Raw genomic sequence first — 24,763 nt, 5'->3', positions numbered from 1 at the left:
AGTAATGATGAGGGCAGATTCAGGCAGAACAAATTTCCAGCTACCATATACCCCATGATCTCCAGCAAATACAAGAGTTTAATCCTCTTCTCAGGCTCTGGATGGGAATCCAGAGGCCATAGAAAAATGGGTCACTCCTGCCACCGATGCCCAGCTGACATACCCAGGAGAAGCACCCTCCAACCCAGTGGTTGCTATGGGTACAGCTTCCCCACCCTCAGGCTCACATCTCTTACTCTTCTGCATCTAGAAAGATCTGGGGAGCCACATCCCAGAAACTTTTCAAGAGAGGTCTGACTTGTTACAGATGTTACAGAAACCACCTACCATGCCATGCCTCCTTCTTCCCTGAAGAGGAAAAAGTGCATGCTTTCCTTTTTCAAAAAAACTAGGGAGCACAATGAATATATTCTTCAGATGAAAATATGCAATGAAAAGAATTATAATGTCAGTGAAAGCATGAAGAATTTGTTAATAAAAAGGAGGACTTCTCCAGTATCTTTCCAAAAGCCTCATGAAAGTCAGAGTGTGATCCTACTGTTTCTTACCATAAAATATGTTATTTTAACAACTATGCTCTGGTCTCAGTGTATACATGACCTGTAGAAATTGTAGTCTGGACTTTTACCTAAAATCAGGTAAATATTCAAGGGAATATTAAAAACCCTTGAGAAATTGTCATATAATTTCCTTGAAAAATCTTGGCAGAGAACAGTGTGGACATCTGGGAGTCAGCGCCACCACACACAAGGGAAGATAAATACAAAGGTTGCATCAGTAATTCTCATTCTCAACAGTAACCAATTAGCTGCCCTTAAGACACGAGCTGTGGCTTTACTTTTTGCCCCTCTCTCTTCAGCATCTAATAAGGCCTGGAGGCCCACACTTTCTGCTCACTGGCTGGGTCCATCCTGCTTGGTGACCAAACAGTATTGTGGTAAAACTATCAGAGAGCCTAAGACTTGCGTGTCACCATCTCTTCACTGTTGATGCAGTAAAACAAGGATGCTTCTCCACATGGAAAGGTGAACATATGATGGAAGGGCATATGCAAGTGAAGGTGTTTGGAGCAGGTGTGCCCACAACATGGAGCACTGCCATGGAAGGATCCTTGTCTCAGCAGCACCCAGGGCTAAACCAGTAAGAAGCTGTGTGCTCCCATTAACTGCTATAGGAGGTGACAGCAGTATTGCATGTTAGGTGGGCTACCTGTGGGAAGGCAGAGCCAGACCTTTCATGAGAACCCTAAGTAGTCTGGGAGCCCATCTCTAGTCCAGAATTCAGAGCAGTGAAATGTGGTTGTTTTAGTCCTTCTGCCTCTTTCTGGGGTTTCAAGGTCCAGGGTGCTACATAGCCTTGTTTCACTTTAGAAACAGGGCACTGGCAACCAGAACACTGGCAGCACAGGATGCATATTCACACCCTCCCCACCCCGCCCCTGCCCTCTCCCCCACCCCCCATTCCTGCCCCAGCCCAGGGCCCCAGGCTGTGAGGAATGAGTTTCCTTCTCTTCCCTTTCCCCTCAGCCCAGAGCAAGCTTTTGATTTCTTAGAAGACAATAGCTGTGAAGGAAGGAAGCCCTGTCCCCCATATGGTGACTCTTGGCTGAGTGCCTGGCCTCAGGCATCCTGGTAATTTGGTGGACTTAACAGGGGTCAACAGGAACAGAAGGAGAGACTCTTCAGGCTGTTCACTCAGGGGTGAGTCCTTCAGTTCCATGAGCTGCCCTCAGAACACCAGACCCACGGTGGTTTACTGCAGACACATTCCTTACTGCTGACCTTCAGCATAGTTTTAATATGCAGGAGCCAAACACCATCCTGAGAGAAGGTACTGATGGAGAGGACTGAAGAAAGAATGTTCACTGAGCTTAGATGTGAGAGTGAGTGCATGAGTGTCAAGTGCCCAGCACATCCTCATAAGTGGGTTAATCCTATGAACTACAATCAGACCCTCTTGTGTCACAGGCCAGCGTGAATCATGTGAAGGTGGGTGATAAATCCTAGATTTACAACTTACCTCGTACTGCTGAGCAGCCCCTAATATCTCTGGTCTCCAGCCCCTTCTATAAGATGCTTGTACTAAAGTAGATCCTCTCTAAGCCCCTTATCATTCCACAGGTCTGTAACACATCAGTGCTATTGTCTGAGGAGAGAAACAATTAAGATAAATAAAGCTAATCTTTCACTTAAGGTTGAGAGGGCATCATGAATACACTTGTTCCTGTTTTAAAATATTTTGTCACTGTATTTGGAAACTGCAGTTACTTCAAATTTGGGCATTCTGGCTAAAGTCCCAGCTATGTAATCTAAGATCCCTAGAGCTTTCTAAGCCTTAGTTTCTGCTTTTAGAAGAAGGGACTTATGATTATTATGGGGAGTGGTAGAAATACTGAATTTCAGTTATGAGCAGAGAAAAAATGTAAGTTCTCAACAGATGATGATGGACCATAGAATGTGTTGCAGATTTTAAAAGGGATGGTCGAAGGGAATATTACTAACATTATTGTAATGTTTACTTACAAATTAATGTTATAAAAAGAATAAGATGTATAATACAAAAATGTTAATAACTCTACCTACTTAAACTCTACGCATAATACTCATGATCATAATATGACACTTAGAATTTGAGGAACACATAAAAAAACATTGGCATCATATGCCAAGTGAGTTACATGATTTATCTTAATTAAGTCTCACAAGAACATGAACAGGTAGATTCTATCATATTCATTGGCTAACAGCCTAGCCACCTTTTTGGATACTCAAATAACTTAATCATGCTCTTCTAAAATCCTTGTGCTCCCTCATGTCTTTATAATAGGTTAGACCAGCAGTGATGATGATGTGGAAAGAGATGCTCATGGAAATGGGGAATGGGACAACTGTCGAAGAATTCACCTTGGAGGGGTTTCCCGCCATCCAGCACCTGGGAAAGGTCCTCTTCCTGGTGCACCTGTTGGCATACCTGGCGTCCATTGCAGGCAATGCTGTCATAGTCACCATCACTTGTGCTGACTCCTGGCTCCACACACCTATGTACTTTTTCCTCAGAATTTTCTCCTTCTTGGAGTGTTGTTTTACAAGTACTGTTATTCCTAAGTTGCTAGTTATCTTTCTCTCAGGCAGGCAAACCATTTCCTTTCCTGCCTGTTTCATACAAGCATTTGTCTTTGTATTTCTGGGATCAACAGGTTCTCTCCTCATAGCAGTAATGTCTCTGGATTGGTATGTGGCCATTTGCAAGCCTCTGCATTATCCGATCATCATGAACCTGAAGACTTGCTTCCTCCTGGTCACTGCCTGCTTTGCTCTGGCCTTCCTTCTCATCACTGGGCTGGTAGTGAAGGTTTTCCAGTTGTCTTTCTGTGGTCCCCGTATCATTCCTCATTTTTTCTGTGATCTTGCCCCCCTGATTCATCTCTCCTGCTCTGACACCAGATCTACTGAAATGTTGGCCTTTGTCGTCGCTTTGGTTATCCTTTTGACATCTCTTATCATAACCATCATTGCCTACAGCAACATAGTAGTCACAATCATACAACTCCCATCAGCCAAAGAGAAAAAGAAAGCTTTCTCCACCTGTTCTTCTCACCTCATAGTCCTCTCTCTGATGTATGGCAGCTGTGTGTCTATATATGTGAAACCAAAGCAAACAAAAAGGCTGGAGTCCAACAGGGAGGCTGCCCTTGTGAACACGGTGGTGACGCCACTGCTCAACCCTGTCATCTACACTCTGCGGAACAAGCAGGTCCACCAGGCTCTGAGGGAGATGATGCACAAAATGAAAATATCAAGATAAAAAAATCAGATGGCTTTTGACTAGAGAACCTTAGAGAACCCTGTGTCCTCAATTCTGGCCAATGTAGCAGTCCACACAGTTCTGGTACAGTGACTCTGGCAGATCTCAATTCTCCTTGCTCATCCCTAAAAAAAGAATGGAAATCTGTTTTTCAAGGTCACATTTTACCTTGATGCACATACTATCTTCTCCCTAAATATACCACAATTAGATGACAATTGATTAATCAAAATATTTTTTACTGAATTTTTTTCTTGCCTCAGATATAAAGACGTATTGAAATTTCCAAAGTTTAGTAATTTACACACTTTTTATTTCACTTCTCTCTAGCCATAATCGTGGCACAATGGATTGATGATTAACCAAAAGGCATTTAGATAATTAAAACAATAGAAGGTTGTCTATTACTTTCTGGTTATGAAGGAAATGATGGGAATATTACCAATACTTTGGTCCACATTCCCTTCATGTGTAGCCTGAGGAAATAATGGTCATAGTACCCTTCATCTTGGAATATGTATGGTTTGCCCTTAGCTTAGCTACATATGCATGTGTCAGTCCCATGCTGGAGGGAAACAGAATTTTTCTCAGGCTTAGACCATTCTCTAAAGAGAAAGAATGACTGCACCATGCCATAGCTGACCATCTCCAATCTCCTTAATTATTTACTCTAGCTCCAGCCTCTCAGATGCATTATACATATTTATGATTCGTTCCTAACCTAAAGCTGTTACCACAGATGCTTGTGTATATCGGTGGATGGAAGCACTTATTTCATACTTCTATAATTTCTTCCAAAGATTCAAGTGGTTTATCTGCTTCATGTTACTAATGAAAATAAATGAATTAAAAATTTTCCTTCACTGAAGTGTGTTGTCAACTATAAGGTTATCTTCTGATTGATAATCTATTTTATTTTTAAGCGTTTTTTCAAAAAAGATTTTATTTATTTATTGGACAGAGAGAGAGAGCATAAGTAGGCAGAGCAGCAGGCAGAGATAGAGTGGGAAGCAGGCTTCCCACTGAGCAGAGAGCCCAATTCATGGCTCAATCACAAGATCCTGAGATCATGAACTGAGCCAAAGGCAGAGTTTTAACCCACTGAGCCACGCAGGCACCCTGATCATCTATTTTAAAACTAACATTTCCATTATCTCAATCCTTATAACTTGTGCTTTTTCCAACTATTTGACAACTCTAATGTATCTATTTATGCTTCAAAAGAAACCTCTCTAAAATGATTAAGACAATTTTTTATTTTGTTTCTCTTTAACCAAACCTTGAGGTTAGATAATCTCATATATATTTTATGAAACACATTGTACACCATGATTAGATACTATTTGGCCTGCATGGTCCTATTATCATGGTCAGAATTTATCTGATTGATAGTAAGGAAATCTCAAACATGTCCTAAAAAAATCTCAGATGATTGGCTGTTATCCATTGTATGAAAAAGGGTTTGGAAAAGCCAAGATCAGAGGAGGAAAGCGTATAGATAGTGTTACAGGAATTGGAAGAAAGAGAATGATGGTTTAGGGAAGTGACAGTGGAAATGGAATGTAAATGGACCAGAGTAGACTCTGAATCATTTGCACTGAACAAGCCTGGTGCTTGTATTGAACAAGCCTGGTGCTGCTGTCAACTAACTGGTCAACTTCCAAAACCACATAAGTCACCTTCTTCATGAAATATGGAGACTGAGCCATATAATCTCTAGAATCCATTTGAAAATACTCATACACACAGCCACAAGATGCTGCATGAACATGGAAATAATTGTCCACCCTGAGAGTTGAATTATGGAGGAGTATTGTGAAGTGGTCAAAGTTCAGGAATGTACAGAATAAATCAAAGAATTGTGGTCAAAGTAATGAAAAGAATGTGAGCCTTCCCAAGATGTTAGTCAGCATTTGATAATAATTTATTACACATAAACTCGATAAATGCACTTTATGTTACTTTGAGATAGACTATGATTGAAGAGTGAACTTGACAAACACAAAAATGAATAACAGGAATCTAAAACTTAGTCTATAAGTCCAGGATGGTCATTACCAGCCATAGATCATAACCAGTGAAGGACAAACCCAAATCCTAACATGGAGATTAATGCACTAGATTGTGGTCCTATAAAATATTTTATTGAGACAAATCCCCTGAAATAATTCTGTGTTGAAGATACATCCAATCATAAAAATTAAACCACTTAATGAATGATGGTCATACAAAAAGCTGTAGATATTTAAGGTATGGAACCTGATGTGTTCAGAGATATGTAAACCCTCTTGAAACCATCATCACTAACATTACCAAACCTATCTGCCACCTCCAAAAATTTCTTCCTAGCTACTTTTGTTGATTTTTTTGTCATTACATGGTAGGCAAAAGCACTTAATTTAAGATATTCCCTCCTGGTAAAATTTTAAGTAGGCAATAAACTATCGTTAATCACAGGCCCTATGCTACGCAGAACTCCAGAACTTATTATGTATCACTGAAACTTGATCAATACCTCCTTATTTCATTCTCCCTTAGCCCCTGACACCCACAATTCTATACTCTGCTTCACATATAAGTGAGATCATGCAATGTTTGTCTTTCTGTTGCCAGCCTTTTCCTTAGAATAATGTCTTCCATGTATATCCATGTGGTAGCAAGTGGCAGGATCTTTTTTTTTTTTTTTTTTTTTGTAAAGACTGAGTGATATTCCATTATGTATATATGCCACATTTTATTTATCCATTCTTCTTTACGTGGACTTTCAGGTTATTTCTACATCATAGCAATTGTGAAACATGCTGCAGTGAACATGGGAGTACAGATATCTCTCTGAGGTCCATATTTCACTTCCTTTGGTTATATACCTATAGGTGGGGTTCCTGGATCAAAAAATGATTCTATTATGAAATGTATCAGGAAACACTACATTGTTTACCAGATTGGCCGGACCAATTTACATTTTCATCAGCAATGTGCAAGGGTTCGTTTTTGTCCACATCCTTGCTAACACTTTTTAATGTTGTGAGGGTTTTTTTGGTAATAGCCATCCAAAGAAGTGTGAAGTGATATCTCATTGTGCTCTTACTTGTATTTTTCCTTTAAGGATGCCTGCATTTTCATTAGTGATGATGAGCATCTTTTCATGTACCTGTTGGCTATTTGTATGTCTTCTTTAGAAAGATGTCTATTTAGTTTCTCTGCCTATTTTTTCCACTTTCTTTAAGTTTTTATTTAAATATCAGTTAGTTAATGCACAGTGTAATATTAGTTTCAGGTATACAATTTAGTGATTCAATACTTACAAACAACACCCAGAGTTCATCATGACAACTGCATCCCTTAATCCCCATCCCTTATTTTACCCATCCCTCCAGCCACAAACCCCTGCCCCCTGGTAACCATCAGTTTGTTTTCTATAGTTAAAAGTCTGTTTCTTGGTTTTCCTCTCTTTCTTTCTCTTTTATTTCCCTATGCTCCATTTTTTTCTTAAATTTCACATATGAGTGAAATCACATGGCATTTGTCTTTCTCTAATGGACATATTACTTAGCATAATACCCTTAGCTCCATCCATATCTTGCAAATGGCAAGATTTCAATCTTTTTGATGGATGAGTAATATTCCATTGCACATTTATGCCATATCCTCTTTATCCATTTAGCAATCAATAAGTATTTGGGCTCTTTCCACAATTTGACTATTGCAGATAATGCAGCTATACATATTGGGGCATATGTATCCCTTTCCATTGTATTTTTGTATCCTTTCCTTAAATACTTAGTGCAATTGCCAAATCATAGGGTAACTCTATTTCTAACTTTCTGAGGAATTTCCATACTGTTTCCTAGAGTGGCTTCAGCAGTTACATTCCCACCAAGAGTGGAAGAGAGTTCCCCTTTCTCCACATCCTCATTGACAACTGATGTTTCTTGTATTGTTGCTGTTAGCCATTCTGAGAGAGGTGAGTTGGTATCTCACTGTAGTTTTGATTTGTACTTCCCTACTGATAAGTGATATTGAGCATCTTTTCCTCTATCTGTTGGCCATTTGTATGTAATCTTTGGAAAATGGTTTATCATATCATCTGCCCATTTTTAAATTGGATTATTCATTTTCTGGATGTTGAGTGTTATAAGTTCTTTATAAATTTTAGATATTCACTCTTTATCAGGTATGTCATTTGAAAATATCGTTTCTTTAAAAAAAATTTTATTCTACCTACCTACCTACCTATCTATTCCTTTCAGTGGTTGCCCAAGGTGTTCCACACCTTAGAATATCTGTAGCCTTTAGTTCTTCATCAATGACACACAGGATTTTTTTTGTAAGATTTTATTTAAATTCTAGTTACTTAACGTACAGTGTAATTAGTTTCAGGTATACAATTTACTAATTTAGCATTAAATACAATGCCCAGTGCTCATCACAAGTGCATTCCTTTATCTCCATCATCTATTTAAACCATTCCCCCACATATCTCCTCCTTGGTGACCATCAATTTGCTCTCTAGTTAAGAAAATGTTTTCTCTATTTCTCTTTCTGTACCTGAAGATTTTTACTTTGACGTAGTCCCAATAGTTTATTTTTGCTTTTGTTTCACTCCCCTCAGGAGACATACCTAATAAGGAGTTCCTCCAGCCAATGTCGAAGAGCTTATAGACTATATTCTCCTTTACGATTTTTATGGTTTCCCTTCTCACATCAAGGTCTTTCATCTATATTGAATTTATTTTTGTGTATGGTGTAAGAAAGTGGTCCAGCTTCATTCTTCTGCATGTTGTCACCTAGTTTTCACAACCCATTTGTGGAAGAGTTTGCCTTTTTACCATTGGATATTCTTTCCTGTTTCGTCATAGATTAGTTGACCGCATTGCTGTGGGTCCATTTCTAGGTTCCCTATCTGTTCCATTGATCTAGATGCTTTTTTTTTTTTTTTTTTTTTTTTTTTTGCCAGTAACATACTGCCTTGATGACTACAGGTGTACAATATAGCTTGAAATCCAGAATCATGATGCCTCCAGTTGTTTTTCTTTCCAGAATTGATTTGGCGATTTGGGGTCTTTTGTGGCTCCATACAACTTTTAGGATTGATTTTTCTAGCTCTTCGAAAAATGCTGGTGGTATTTTGATGGGGATTGCATTTCATGTGTAGATTATCTGGGTAGTATAGACGTTTTGGCAATATTTGTTCTTCCAATCCATGAGCATGAAGTGCTTTTCCATTTGTTTGTGTCCTCTTCAGTTCCTTTCATAAGTGTTAGTTAGATTTATTCCTAGGTAGCTTATTGGTTTTGGTGCATTTGCAAAGGGATTGATTTCTTGGTTTCCTTTTCTGCTGCTTCATTATTGGTGTGTAGAAATGCAACAGAGATTTCTGCACATTGATTTTATATGCTGTGACTTTGCTGAACTCATATATGAGTTCTAGCAAACTTTTGGTGGTATCTTTCAGATTTTCTACATAGAGTATTCTGTCATCTGCAAACAGTGACAGGTTGACTTCTTCCTTGCCAGTTTGTATGCATTTTATTTCTTTTTCTTGTCTGATTGCTTATGCTAAGACTTCCAGTACTATGTTAAATAGTAATGGTGAGAGTGGACATCCTTATCTTTTATCTGACAGTCTGGTAAAGGCCCTGTGTTTCACCATTGAGAATGATATTGGCTATGTGTCTTTGTATATAGCGTTTATGATGTTGAAGTATGTTCCATCCATCCCTACTTTGCTGAGGGTTTTTATCAGGAGAGGATGCTGAATGTCCTCAAGTGCTTTTTCTGCCTCTATTGACAGAAACACTTGGTTCTTATCTTTTCTTTTATTAATATGGTGTATCACATTTATTGATTTGGGAATATTCAACCATCCTTGCAGCTCAGGAATATATCATACTTGATCTTGGCAAATAATTATTTTAATATACTGCTCAATCCAATTTGCTAGAATTGTATTGAGAATTTTTGTATCCATATTCACCAGGTATTTGGTCTTTAATTCTCCTTTTACTGAGGCCTTTGTCTGTTTTAGATTCAAGGTAATCCTGGCTTCTTAGAATGCATTTGGAAGCTTTCCTTCCATTTCTTTTCTTTCTTTCTTTCTTTCTTTCTTTTTTTTTTTTTTTTAACAACTTCAGAAGACTAGGTATTAACTCTTGTTTAAAAATCTGCTAGAATTCCCCTGGAAGACAACAAGCCCAGGACTTTGGTTTATTGGGAGATTTTTGATTACTGATTCAATTTCTTGGATGGTTATGGGTCTTTTCAAATTTTCTATTTCTTCCTGTTTCAGTTTTGGTAGTTTGTAAGTTTCTAGGAAGTTGTCCATTTCTCCCAGATTGCCCAGTTTATTAGCATATAGCTTTTGATAGTATTCTCTTATAATGGTTTGTTTTTCTGTGGTGTTTGTTGTGATCTCTTCTCTACTGTCTGTGATTTTATCTATTTGGGTCCTTTCTCCTTTCTTTTTATTAAGTCTACTGTGTGTTATCTATTTTATTCTTATGAATAACCGGCTCTTAGTTTTGTTAACCTGTTCTACTGGGGTGTTTTTTGTTTGTTTGTTTCTACATCATTAATTTCTGCTCTACTCTTCATTGTTTCCCTTCTGCTGGCTTTAGTCTTTGTTGTTGTTGTTGTTCTTGTTCTTCTTGTTGTTCCTTTTCTAGCTCCTTTAGATATTAGGTTAGGTTGTATATTTGAGACTTTTCTTGCTTCTTGAGGTAAGCTTGCACTGCAATATGCTTCTCTCTTAAGACATTTTTTGACGCATCCCAAAGTTTTTTGGGATGTTGTGCTTTCATTTTTCATTTAATTCCATGTATTTTTAAAAATTATTTTTTAATTTCCCAGTTAACTCATTCATTCTTCAGTAGGATATTCATTAACCTCCATCTATTTGAGGTATTTCCAAATTTTTCCTTGTGGGTGACTTTCAGTTTCATAGGGTTGTAATCTGAAAATATGCGTGGTATGATCTTGATATTTTTGTACTTGATGAGGGCAGATTTTCAACCCAGTTGTGATCTTTTCTACAGAATGCTATATGTGTACTTGAGAAGAATGTGTATTTCTGCTGCTTTAGGATGAAATGCTCTGAATATCTGTTAAGTCCATCTGGTCCAGTGTGTCATTCCAAGCCATTGTTTCCTTGTTGGTTTTCTTCTTAGATGGGGTATTAAGGTCCCCTATTATTATTGTATTAACATCAATGAGTTTATGTTTGTTATTAATTGATTTATATATTTGGGTGCTCCCAAGTTGGGAGCATAAATATTTAGATATTTTTAGATATTCTTGATAGGTATACCCTTAATTATGATATAATGCCCTTCTTCATCTCCTGTTATAGTCTCCTTTAAAATCTAATTTGTTTGATATAAGTTTGGCAACTCTGGCTTTCTTTGATATCCATTAGCTTGACAGATGGTTCTCCATCCCCTCACTTTCAATCTGTAGTTGTCTTTAGGTCTAAAATAAGTCTCCTGTAGGCAGCATGTAGATGGATTTTAATTTACTTTTATCCATTCTCATACCCTATGTCCTCTGAATGGCATATTTAGTCCATTTACATTCAGAGTGATTACTAGGAGATATGAATTTATTACCATTGTGTTGCCTGTAGAGTTGGTGTTTGTGGTATTTTCTCTGATTCTTTCTAGTTTTTATTGCTTTTGATCTCTCCACTCAAAAAGGGCCCTTTAAATGTCTTGCAAGGCTGGTTTCACAGTCATGAACTCCTTTACTTTTTATTTTTCTGGAAAACTCTCTATCTCTCCTTCTATTTTGAATGACAGCCTGACTAGATCATTCTTGGTGGCATGTTTTTCTCATTCAGTGTGCTGACTATTTCCTTCCACTCCTTTCTGGCCTGCCAAGTCTCTGTGAACAGATCTGCTTTGAACCTGATCTGTGTTTCCTTGTAGGCTAAGGACTTTTTTTCCCTTACTGCCTTCAGTCTTCTTGCCTTGTCTGTGTATTTTGTAAATTTGATTATGATATGCATTGGCGATGGTGTATTTTTATTGAGTTGAATGGGAGTTCTCTGTGCTTCTTGAATTTTGATGTCTGTGCCATTCCCAGATTAGGGAAGTTTACAGCTATAATCTGTTTGAATTATACTTCTGCCCCTTTGTCTCACTCTTCATCATCTGAGACTCCAATGATATGACTGTTATTATGTTTTACTAAGTCACCACATACTCTAAGCCTACTTTCCTGGTCCATTACTTTTCTTTCCCTCTTCTTTTCAGCTTCATTATTTTCCATTATTATACCTCTGCTTTGCCCATCTTTGTTTTTAAGACCTCCATTTGTGTTTGCATCTTAGTTGCACCGTTTTAAATTTCAGACTGATTAGATTTTAGTTCTTTTATCTCTGAGGTAAAAGGTGCTCTAGTGTTTTCTATGCTTTTTTTTTCAAGCCCAGCTAGTATCCTTATAATGATTGTTTTAAATTGTAGGTCAGGCATTTTACTTTCCTCTGTACTGATTAAATCTCTGACCAAGAGTTTTACCTCATGTGCTTTCTTTTAGGGTGAATGCCTCCATCTTGTCATTTTGTCCAGGAAAGAAAAGGGGGGAAAAGAAACCATAAAAAGAACAAACAAAAAACAAAAATGAAGAAAAAACAAGGGGTAAAAAACACAGAAAACCAAAACAATACACCAAAACAAAACAAAACTTGGTCATGAGTGTGTTTTGGTCTGCTTGCTAAAAGAATCTAGATCCCCCCCCCCAAAAAAAAAATTTAAAATGAAAGTAGACCACAGGCCTGGGTGGCTCAGTCATTAAACATCTGCCTTCAGCTCGGGTCATGATCCCAGGGCCCTGGGATTGAGCCCCATATCAGGCTCCCTGCTCAATAGGAAGCCTGCTTCTTCCTCTCCTGCTCCCCCTGCTTGTGTTCCCTATCTCACTCTCTCTCTCTCTCTCTGTCAAACAGATAAATGAAATCTTAAAAAAAAAAAAAAAGAAAGAAAAAATGAAAGTAGACCAAAAAAATTTAAAATACAGATGAAAAGTGTGTGTGTAGTATATAAATATAATAAAATTTTTAAAAAGCAATGGGAAATATAAGAAAATAATTGCTAAAATAATAAAAATAAAGGAAATGAAGAAAAGTGAAAAGGAAGCTCAATCCTATATCTTCTAGAGCTGAATTTGCAGCACTGATCAATAAACTTGGTGTGAACTAGTTGTTTTAATTGTCTGTGCTAGTCCTATGGAGGAGGGGCTAACTGCTCTGATTCTCAGGATGACTTGTGGTGGCTTGTTTCAGTGAAAATGCTTCTCCAGGGCACGGGGCAAGGCTGGTAGGAAACACTCCTGCTTTACACAGCTCCAGCCTCCACTAGTGGCGCTGTTTCCTCGCTAAGTCTTTTTTTTTTTTTTTTTTTTTTCCATATTGATACAAAAGTCATTTTTTAAAATTTATTTATTTTCAGCATAATAGTATCATTATTTTTTCACCACACCCAGTGCTCCATGCAATCCGTGCCCTCTATAATACCCACCACCTGGTACCCCGACCTCCCACTCCCCTGCCACTTCAAACCCCTCAGATTGTTTTTCAGAGTCCATAGTCTCTCATGGTTCAACTCCCCTTCCAATTTATCTCAACCCCCTTCTCTCTAACTCCCCACGTCCTCCATGCTTTTTGTTATGCTCCACAAATAAGTGAAACCATATGATAATTGACTCTCTCTGCTTGACTTATTTCACGCAGCATAATCTCTTCCAGTCCCGTCCATGTTGCTACAAAAGTTGGGTATTCGTCCTTTCTGATGGAGGCATAATACTCCATAGTGTATATGGACCACATCTTCCTTATCCGTTCATCTGTTGAAGGGCATCTTGGTTCTTTCCACAGTTTGGCGACCGTGGCCATTGCTGCTATAAACATTGGGGTACAGATGGCCCTTCTTTTCACTACATCTGTATCTTTGAGGTATATACCCAGGAGTGCAATGGCAGGGTCATACAGAAAATCTATTTTTAATTTCTTGAGGAATCTCCACACTGTTCTCCAAAGAGGCTGCACCAACTTGCATTCCCACCAACATTCTAAGAGGGTTCCCCTTTCTCCACATCCTCTCCAACGTTTGTTGTTTACTGTCTTGTTAATTTTGGCCATTCTAACTGGTGTAAGGTGGTATCTCAATGTGGTTTTGATTTGAATCTCCCTGCTGGCTAATGATGATGAACATTTTTTCATGTGTCTGATAGCCATTTGTATGTCTTCATTGGAGAAGTGTCTGTCCATATCTTCTGCCCATTTTTTGATATGATTATCTGTTTTGTGTGTGTTGAGTTTGAGGAGTTCATTATAGATCCTGGATATCAACCTTTTGTCTGTACTGTCATTCGCAAATATCTTCTCCCATTCTGTGGGTTGCCTCTTTGTTTTCTTGACTGTTTCCTTTACTGTGCAAAAGCTTTTGATTTTGATGAAGTCCCAAAAGTTCATTTTTGCTTTTGTTTCCTTTGCCTTTGGAGACATATCTTGAAAGAAGTTGCTGTGGCTGATATCGAAGAGATTACTGCCTATGTTCTCCTCCAGGATTCTGATGGATTCCTGTCTCACGTTGAGGTCTTTTATCCATTTTGTACGGTGTAAGAGAATGGTCGAGTTTCATTCTTCTACATATAGCTGCCCAGTTTTCCCAGCACCATTTATTGAAGATACTGTCTTTTTTCCACTGTATATTTTTTCCTGTTTTGTCGAAGATTATTTGACCATAGAGTTGAGGGTCCATATCTGGGCTCTCTACTCTGTTCCACTGGTCTATGTGTCTGTTTTTATGCCAGTACCATGCTGTCTTGGTGATCACAGCTTTGTAGTAAAGCTTGAAATCAGGCAACATGATGCCCCCAGTTTTATTTTTGTTTTTCAACATTTCCTTAGCAGGATACAAAGTCAATGTACAGAAATCAGTGGCTTTCTTATACACTAACAATGAAAATACAGAAAGGGAAATTAGAGAATCGATTCCATTTATTATAGCACCAAGAACCATAAGATACCTGGGAATAAACCTAACCAAAGAGGTAAAGGATCTGTACTCAAGGAACTACAGAACACTCATGAAAGAAATTGAAGAAGACACAAAAAGATGGAAGACCATTCCATGCTCTTGGATTGGAAAAACAAACATTGTTAAAATGCCTATACTGCCTAGAGCAATTTATATTTTAATGCTATTCTGATCAAAATTCCACCGGTATTCTTCAAAGAGCTGGAGCAAATAATCCTAAAACTTGTATGGAATCAGAAGAGACTCTGAATCGCTAAGGAAATGTTGACAATCACGTTACCTGATTTCAAGCTTTACTACAAAGCTGTTTCCTCCCTAAGTCTTTCAGCAGTGATGGGCTGGATAAAAATGGCTGCCTCCTACTCTCTAGCCTCAGACCTGAAATATTCATGTCCCTATTCCAGTGAGCCCTCACAGAAGAGTAATCAGTCACCCTATTTGTTTCCCCAGTTTCCACCTGAACCCTGTCAGTGTCCCAGCCTTGTTATCTCAGGTGTGTAACCAAGTTTTAAAACTCCAAATTCAAGGATGCTTACAGCACAGACCCCCAGTGTTCCTCCAAGGGAAGGTCTTACAATGCTTGCTAGGTGTGTAGTTTATAGCAGAAAGCTGACACCAAGATCCTGTGCTCTCTACTAACTTCCCAGATGCTATGCCTGGGAACAGTGTCACACCTTGGTGCCACCCATTCTTCTTGTGACCCCACGGCTTCTCAGACCACCCTTTCATTCCTGGGATTCTGCCCGTCTTTGCCATGTGAGGACCTTTAATCCAGGCACAATTCTTAAGGTAGTAAATTTTTAAAGTTCAGATTTTTTTTCTCTACCACTTCTAATACTTCACAGTATCCTCTGTAGGCAGGATTCTTCCTCATCACTACAGCCCAGGTAAACTTCCATACTTTCTATCTTCCAAAAGGTGGTAGGTAGCTTTTCTATGTATAGTCTTCCAGTTTTTGTTCTCTCAGACCTCTGATTGACTTCTTGGTGTTCAGAATAATTTGACAACTATCTAGCTGTGTTTGAGGGACAAGACAAGCCCAGGGTCCTCCTACTCTACCATCTTAAGTCCCCCTGTGAATTGACAATTTTATCATTATGTTATCTTTCTCTTAAGTCTTCATAATTATCTTTGCTCTGAAGTGTATTTGTCTTATATTAACACAGCTAATCTAACATTATTTTGATTAGCATCTGCATGCTATGCCATTTTCCATCCTTTTCCTTATAACTACCTATATCATTATATCTCAGGCTAGTTTCTTATAAACTACATTTATTTTATTCATGTCTTATTTGTTCATTTCTATGTTTTCAATCTGACAGCCTCTGTCTTTCTATTGTTGTAAAAAGCACATAATATAAAATTTAGCATCTGAACCATTTTTCAGTTTATGGTACATTAGCATTAAATATATCTATATTGTTGTGTAACAGATCTCTCGAGCTTTTTCATCTTGCAAAACTCAAACTCTGTATGCACCAAATATCTCCCTTTCCCCCTTCTCCCCTCCTTGTCAACCACCATCCTACTTTCTATTTCTAAGAGTTTGAGTACTTTAGATACCTCATATAAAAAGAACCTTGCAGTATTTCTTATACCAATCTCTGACTTTTAGGTGGGTGACTTTAGGTCATTTCCACTTAATGCAGTTATTGGTATCTTTCGATTTAGGTGTACCATTTTTTAATTTGTTTTATATTTTTTCCCCTCTGTTTATTCTATCTTTGTGTCCTCAAATCCTGCCTTCATTTGAGGTCTTAGAATATTGCTATTATTCCATTTTAATTCATCACGTTTTTAAAAATAATATCTACTGGCATAGATTTCTTTAGCTGGTTACAAAAAGTACAATTGAGAGGATGTGGAGAAAGGGGAACCCTCTTAGACTCTTGGTGGGAATACAAGCTGGTGCAGCCACTGGTACAGTCTGGAGATTCCTTAAGACATTAAAAAAAGAGACTCCCTATGACCCTGCAATTGCACTACAGGGTATTTACCCCAAAGATACAGGTGTAGTGAAAAGAAGGGCCATCTGTACCCCAGTGTTCATAGCAGCAATGGCTACAGTCCCCATACTGTGGAAAGAACCAAGATGCCCTTCAACAGACGAATGGATAAGGAAGATGTGGTCCATATATACTATGGAGTATTATGCCTCCACCAGAAAGGATGAATACCCAACTTTTGTAGCAACATGGATGGGACTGGAAGAGATTTTGCTGACTGAAATAAGTCAAGCAGAGAGAGTCAATTATCATATGGTTTCGCTTATTTGTGGAGCATAAGAAATAACACGGAGGGGGGCGCCTGGGTGGCTCAGTGGGTTAGGCCACTGCCTTCGGCTCGGGTCATGGTCTCAGGGTCCTGGGATTGAGTCCCGCATCGGACTCTCTGCTCCGTGGGGAGCCTGCTTCCCTCTCTCTCTGCCTGCCTCTCCATCTACTTGTGATTTCTCTCTGTCAAATAAATAAAATCTTTAAAAAAAAAAAAAAGAAATAACACGGAGGACATGGGGAGATGGAGAGGAAAAGGGAGTTGGGGGAAATTGGAGGGGGAGAAGAACCGTGAGAGACTGTAGATTCTGAAAAACAATCTGATGGTTTTGGAAGGGCAGAGGGAAGGAGGTTGGGTGAGGATGGTGGTGGGTATTATGGAGGGCACGTATTGCATGGAACACTGGGTGTGGTGCATAAACAATAAATTCTGGAACACTGATAAGAAATTTAAAAAATAAAAATTTAAAAACGTTTTAACAGTTTAATGATGTTTGTTCTGAGGATAGTATGTCTTTGTATTTAACTTGTTTAAGGTTTTTTCAGCTTCTTAAATCTGTGGGTTTATGTGGTTTGCTAAATTTAGGAAGCTTTCAACCATTGTCTCTTGAAATACATTTTTCAGCAGTGAACTCCTTGTGCATGTACTTCAGATGAAAAGAAGCTTTACCTTCTATTCTTCTACAGGTCCCTAAGGCTCTATTCATTGGTTTTAAGTCTTTTTTTCTTATTTTTTTTTCCATGTGGGATCATTTTTCCTGATCTATTTTCACTTTCATGGACAATTTTACATCATCTCCACTTGTACTTTTGAGCCTAGTAACTAAGTGTTACTTTAATCATTGTATTTTTCAGTTCTAATATTTCCATTGGGTTCTTCTTTAAACATCATTGCGGAGTCCTATGTTTCTATTCACTTTACAAGTGCTTATAATTGCTTGTTATAATATTTTTAAATAATTGATTTAAAGTCTTTGTCAGATAATTTCAATATCTTTTCATGTGAGAGTTGATGTGTCTTGACTATCTTTTCCTAAGAGAACCAAGATTTTCCTGGTTCTTCATGTGCTGACTAATTTTGAACTGGGATATCATGTTTTCAAATTCTGAGTCTTTTTAAACATGCTTTTGAAAATGTTGATTTCTTCATTTTGGCAAGAAATGGACCTGATTCATCTCAGGGTATATGTGTCCTCCCATCTTCTATAGGCAGTTTAAATGTCTGTGCAGTTTCCAAACCCTTGCAAAGCTATTCAAATCTGTCCCACATGTGTACCACCCGTGGCAGACTGGGAAGGGCAGAAATCTTTCTGGTAATTCTGTTTTCAAAGTCTTAATTATGCTGATTAAGATCAGATCCCGTTATGCACAGTTTGGGAGTACACCTTTGAGTTACTGAACAAATTTCCTCTGGTTACCCCTCGTCATAATCTCCCCAATACATCTCATGTCCCTGAAGTGCCTCTTTTGGGTTTTGTGACCAGAAGCATGGGGCCTTAGTTACTCTTCTCTGTTGCTCACTTTTGTGACTGGACCAAGAAACAAGAGAACCAGATAATAAATAAACATAGCAAACTCATCACTGATTTGGTGGTATGTCAAAATCTGGTCTTCTTTCCAATCCTCCTGCTGTGGTCCATAGGGCAGAATCATCTCACAGCTGCCCCAGCCATTCTGTTTATAGCCATTTTCAGTGAGGGAGACAAGGTAGAACATATTTTCCCAAAGTACGTGAAAGTAGTTCCTATGGTTATTTAATTCCTTCTTTATTTTTGTATATCACCTTCATCCAATCTTGGACCTCTAGTTTTTGAACACCTTCTGGTCTTGATTCACATTTCTTCTTCACCAGTCAAAGCCCAATACTCAGTCGCTGCATTGCTAAATTACTTGCGTAGCTTTTGTATTGTAACTGGTTCCATTATGAGTTCAACGGCCAGAGTCACTGAGGTTTTGGGAGGGGAAATGCCTGATGACTATTTTCTTGCATTAATTACTTAAGAGTATCAACAAGATAATGATGGCAATATTTTATGATTTCCCACAAGCTTGTAAGTTTCACAGAAAAATATTTTCAAGTTGAACTAAACAATGAAAAAATGCTCCCTAAAGAATTAATTATCTGCTAATTTATCCCCACTGGAGTCACTAGTAGGCTAGGAAATGAATTTGTTACTTCTTATTATAAGCCCAAGTGCACAGAGAATTTCTGTGTGGTAGCTCCTTATTCATGGTGTTCTGGGATGAAAAGCCTTCCGTGTAGCTCTGGAGAATTCCCTGTTAATGCTCTATCACAATTACCACTAACTCACTCTGAAGCCACTTCTGCTTATGGCTCTCAGAGCCAGTTGACACATACTAGTTAAGCAAAAATAAATAAATAAACTTCCTCTTGCCTGTCACCCTGCCTCTTTATTCTTTCTACTCCTTCCTACAAACTGTTCCATTCTAATAAGCCCCTCACCTAAGACTACAATTTCCCATGGCATTCATTTGCTTATACTCCACTTTGTTCCTGGATGTAAAACAGCTTTATTTCCTTAGCTTCCCTCCCCTTACTGACAATCTTCATGAAGATGAATTCATACTTACTAGAAGCGAATTGGAATGATATCAAAGGAGTGAAATATTTCATTGGGTCTCAAAGTGTGGTCCCTACACCAGTAGCAATACATCACCTGGTAACTTGTTATAAATGCAAATCCATAGATACCACCCACACTGTCAGAATCTCTTGGGATAGTGCCCAGTAATGTGTATTTTTACAAACTCTCCAGCTGACACTGATGCATGCCAGTGTTTGGGAACCACTGTGACTAGGGAGTTAATCACCTGGCAGTGGCATAATGAGGGAAAATAATGTTTCAGATGTGGATTGCTTGTCAAATTGGAAGGACCTTTTGAACGAGTTTCCACTGTGTTTGGAAGAAGAATGATTGCTAGCACCCTGAGTGGTTCAGTGGGGTGAAGGAGGGGAGGCATAGTATAAATGTTGAGTCAGACAACTGACAATGCCTAAAGCCTTCATTCCCTCTCTGCCTACCTGCTCCATCTGTTAGCCTAGATATTAATCTCTCCACTTACTGATAACACTTTGCCAATTATTCCCAGTGGTATTTTTCTAATAAAAATTCACTCGTTATTATTCCAGCATTTTTTCCCTTCAGTGATCCTGGGAATAGTTGACAAAAACAATTTTAATGACTAGGCCTCAAAAACATGACATTATTATACTCTCCATATGTAACTTCAATAATGTACTCACACTTCCTGGCTGGCTTTTTGCTATTTTTATCATATAAATTTGGATTCAACCAAAAAAATTATTTTGTTGATGTATAGTTATTTCAGTTTTATAAATAATCTGAAAGCTGAATCATTTCAGTGACACATGGCATTGTCTGAATTTTACATTTTAACCTTCCTGATTTATGTGAAATATTAGTGCAGTGTGGTTTTAATTTGTATTTCCCTCATCATTAAGTACCCTCAATATTTTAATATAATCCCAGCCTTTGGTAAAATCTCTTTTTGTGAAGGAACTCTGCATATATTTTGACTAGTTTTCTTTTGTTTCATTGTCTTTTCCTTACTGATTTGTAGATTTGTCTGATTAAAAATAGCTTCTCCCACACTGTGACCTGCACTTTCATTTCCTTAATGCTATCTTGTAATAAATAGAGGTACTTAACACCATTGTTTTTATGGTAAATTTTTTAGTCTTGGTCAAGATATTTTTTTTTGTTTTCCCCCAAACACACTAAGATATTCAGCTGTATTGTCTTTTAGATGATTGCTATACCATTTACATTTAGATCTACAGTGCATCTTCTGTATAGCTTTGCTTTTTTCCTCCTTTAAATTTATTTTTTTGTATGATATAGAGAAAGGGCCAAGTTGTATTTCCTCCATTTGAATACCCACTTAACACATCACCGTCTACATTTATTGAAGAACTGTCACTTCCCTACTGCATTAGACTGTCATTTTTGTCACAAATTGGCTGATGTATATTTTATGGCTAAGTCAAAGAAGTCAGAGAAAGACAAATAGTGTTATCTCATTTGTGAGTGGAATCTAAAAACATCTAACTCATAAGAACAGACAGTGAAATATTAGTTGTCAGGGCTGAGAGGTGGGGGAAATGGGGAGATTAATGGTCAAGGGTCTGAACTTTCAGTTATGAAATGAGGAAGTTTGGAGGATCTAAAGTATAGGAAGGTGACTATAGATAACAATATTGTATTGCACACTTGAAAATTGCTGAGAGTAGAGGGTTTAAGATTCTTACCATAAATAACAAAATGGTAACTATGTGAAGTGAAAGATGCTTTAGTTAATCTTACTGTGGTAAACATTTCATAATACATGGGTATATCAAATCATCACTCTGTACACCTTAAACTTATACCATGTTATATGTCAATTATGTCCCAACAATGTGGGGGAAAAGGAGAATATTCTGTAGCATGAAGCTCTTTGGAAATGTTGGAAACTATTTTCACACCTTATGAAAAAGTACATAAGATGTGTATCATTCCTTCCTTAAATGAAACAGTGAGATGTACCACAAGAAAGTGTCACAGTTACTATGGACCTTGTGTCATTAAGAAATAGAGGAATAGAAATTAAGAGTATAAAGAACACCATTTAGTAGAAGGCCATAAAACTGCAGACATGAAGAATGTCACTTGAGGGTCAATGGGAGAGCAGTGGAAAGAGAATCCAAACACCCACATGCTGATGTTCCTAGAGTTGCCCAAGTCTAGAATCACTCCCCACCTTTAGTATCCTTGACAGCTAGGCCTACTGTGACTCCTGTTCAGGGTTTCTATGAATGAGATGCTACTTGTGAAGTAAAAAACCCTCATTGTCCATGATTGGAAGGATTTACGTTCTTTTCAAAACAGAGTCAAACTAAGATGGGTGAGGAGAAAGCAGAGCTCCTCTATTTTTGGTGGCCGAATATTTCCCCAAGAGCAGACCTGATCGACAAAGGTGAGGCATGCTTCCAGAAGAAGCCAGCCTTCTGAGGATGCAGCAGGTGCTCACCCTGGCAGTATGCCTCTTGATCAGTCTGAGCATGAGCTTCCCACAATGCCTGCACTGGCCACTTTCCTTCCCTGCCTTGTGGGTGGCCTGACCTCCCAACTAAAGAAGAGGCTGATAGATACCTCAATCCCACATTGAGCAACCCAGCCATATTGGAGGCTGAAGAATTCCAATTCATCTCCTCTGGTTCCTGAGGCTTCATCTCAGGAGATTTTTCTCCAAACAGTGATAAGTGCTGGATAGGAAAACAGAATTTGATTGTGTTGTCAGTCAGGAGAACATCTTCCTCTACCCATATCTTACAAAAGCCTAAAATCCCCAGAGTCACACGTGTGGAAAGAGATCAGTCTGATTTACTGAATCTTAGGAATCTTGGACACTGACTTTATGACACCCACCAATATAATACTAATTATTGGTGAGGTGATGTCTCAGGCCCAGTGAAAAGGATCCCATTTACTAAAAGGGGATCATACAAATTAGTTTTCTCTCCATTGCAATTTCTTCACCTTCTCCTCTAAGTAGTTCCCCTCCATTAAGAGTAAAACTAGTTCATGTAATAAGCTGTAAAGGTGTTATCAGAAGAGGTGTGAACTTAAAAATGTAAGTTTTGCCACCTCAAAGGAGTTTGTTTGGGGGGGAGGGATTATTGATGGCTCTTCCATTCTTTGTGTAAAATATTAACCTTGCAAAATGTAGCATTCACCATTGCATTCTGGAAAAGTCCTGAAATAAAGATACTTAGGAATCTTGTGCTAAAAACACCACTTAGAACCACATGTGTGAACACTTGGAGCATCCATCCACCAGAGTGAGACAAGCACAAGAAACCCTACTAAGAAAGTAACAGAAGTGCAGGAGGTAGACCCTTACAAAAGAGTTGCACTTCTGAAATTTATAGATAGCTTTTTCTACTTCTTTCTATCCCACACACATAATTCAATTTAATTAATCATTCTCCATGCAAAGACAGGTTCATTAAAAAGGAAAAAAATTCTTTTTTCCATGCACGCATTAAAAAGAAAACAAAGATGCCCAGATAGAATAAATTACCCTATACTTTCAATTTCACCTCACGACCCCAAGTTGGAAGCTACTATCAAACACTACTATACTTTTGCTTATGTGGAGGGATAGATATTGGGTATAGTGTTAATGAGAATTCTAGATCAGAATTGATGTGTTCTGGGTCCCCAAAGCCATTGTTGCCTTATTTTTAATGGAAAATCCATGAAGGACAGTGGTTGCCAAAGTATTATTAATAATCCAACACTCCACCCTCAGCCTAGGGTTTGGTATAATGAGTGTTTCTCTCCATTCTGATCCCTACTTTCTGTTCAAATTAGCATCTCCTACGCCCTCTCCCACAATATCATAGATGATGGGATTTACCTTTCCTTAGGCCTTAATTTAGCCTTCTTCCTTAGGGAGATAATACTAGAAATTGGAACCATTCTAGGAATAGATCATATTAACCAAATACACTACAAACCAAAATACTCTTATTATCTAAATCCTGAATATAGGGGTAACCTAATTTTTCAAGAGTAGCTGAAGGAAGGAATGGAAAACATAATAATATTTTGAAGGGGTGTTAGAGAGGAGAAGGGAGTTGGGGTAAATTGGAAGGGGAGGTGAATCATGAGAGACTATGGACTCTGAAAAACAATCTGAGGGGTTTGAAGTGGCGGGGGTGTGGGAGGTGGGGGTACCAGGTGGTGGGCATTATAGAGGGCACGGATTGCACGGAACACTGGGTGTGGTGAAAAAATAATGAATACTGTTTTTCTGAAAATAAATAAATTAAAAAAATTTTTTTAAAAAAGAAAAAAAATTTTTTTGAAGAGGAGAATCCATAAACTGAAGTGTGCTTTATCCTTCTAAGTTTAATAATCACAAATACAACTTGAAGAACTGTCCCTCTCCTTACTCTAATGGGATAACGAAACACTCAAAACACAAGCAATGCTGTAAAATAGCCATAACAAATGAAATCAAGGTACCATTTAAAAACAAAAAGAAATAGTAGGTGAAGAATAGGCCAAGAAGGCACTATCCAGAAAAGAGAAAATAGACCAAGGACAATTAGAAATATTTCTTGGTACCAGCTCACCCCTCCTTATGCTAGATACAATGTAGAGTTAGTTCAGCCCATTTCTTTGTCCATATTGTCCACTTTGTAAAACTTTACATCAAACCCAGACCTTTTCCTCCCACATTCCCACCATCATGTTGCCGTAGGGACTCATTCGGTTATGATAGGTATTTCTGCATAAAATGAAAACCTCATGCAAATGTGCCTTTATTTTAGGATTAAAATATATAGTCCCATATTGCTCTAGCTTCTGTAACTCTTCTCCCATTACTCTTTATTTTCCCTCACTTCCAACTGAGAAAATAACCATGGGGTCCAAGTTTGGCCTGGATGGAAAGTAGAAGTGTGTGGATGGACAGATATTATAAAAATGATTTTGTATACTGGGATAGATGGGGCCCATGAATACTCATGAAAGTTTCTATAGTAATTGCCTTGACCTTGTGAGACCAATTATGATGAGGGCAGATTCATGCAGGACAAATTGCCAAGTACCATGTGCT

At 38.2% G+C, this 24,763-nt stretch overlaps 1 protein-coding gene across 1 annotated transcript; it reads left to right on the top strand.

Moving 5' to 3' along the window:
• Positions 1–2,841: 2,841 nt before the first annotated feature.
• On the top strand, positions 2,842–3,804 carry LOC309859123 (olfactory receptor 6C75-like; the record flags this gene model as incomplete). Its single annotated transcript, XM_082719584.1, has 1 exon — positions 2,842–3,804. The coding sequence occupies one exon, from the start codon at positions 2,842–2,844 to the stop codon at positions 3,802–3,804; it is 963 nt and encodes a 320-aa protein (XP_082575710.1).
• Positions 3,805–24,763: the final 20,959 nt, after the last annotated feature.

This window comes from Mustela nivalis (assembly GCF_964662115.1).
Source record: "Mustela nivalis genome assembly, chromosome: 2".
Taxonomy (NCBI): Eukaryota; Metazoa; Chordata; class Mammalia; order Carnivora; family Mustelidae; genus Mustela; species Mustela nivalis.
The sequence above is the reverse complement of the archived record's forward strand: the minus strand, read 5'-3'. Positions and strand labels throughout refer to the sequence as shown.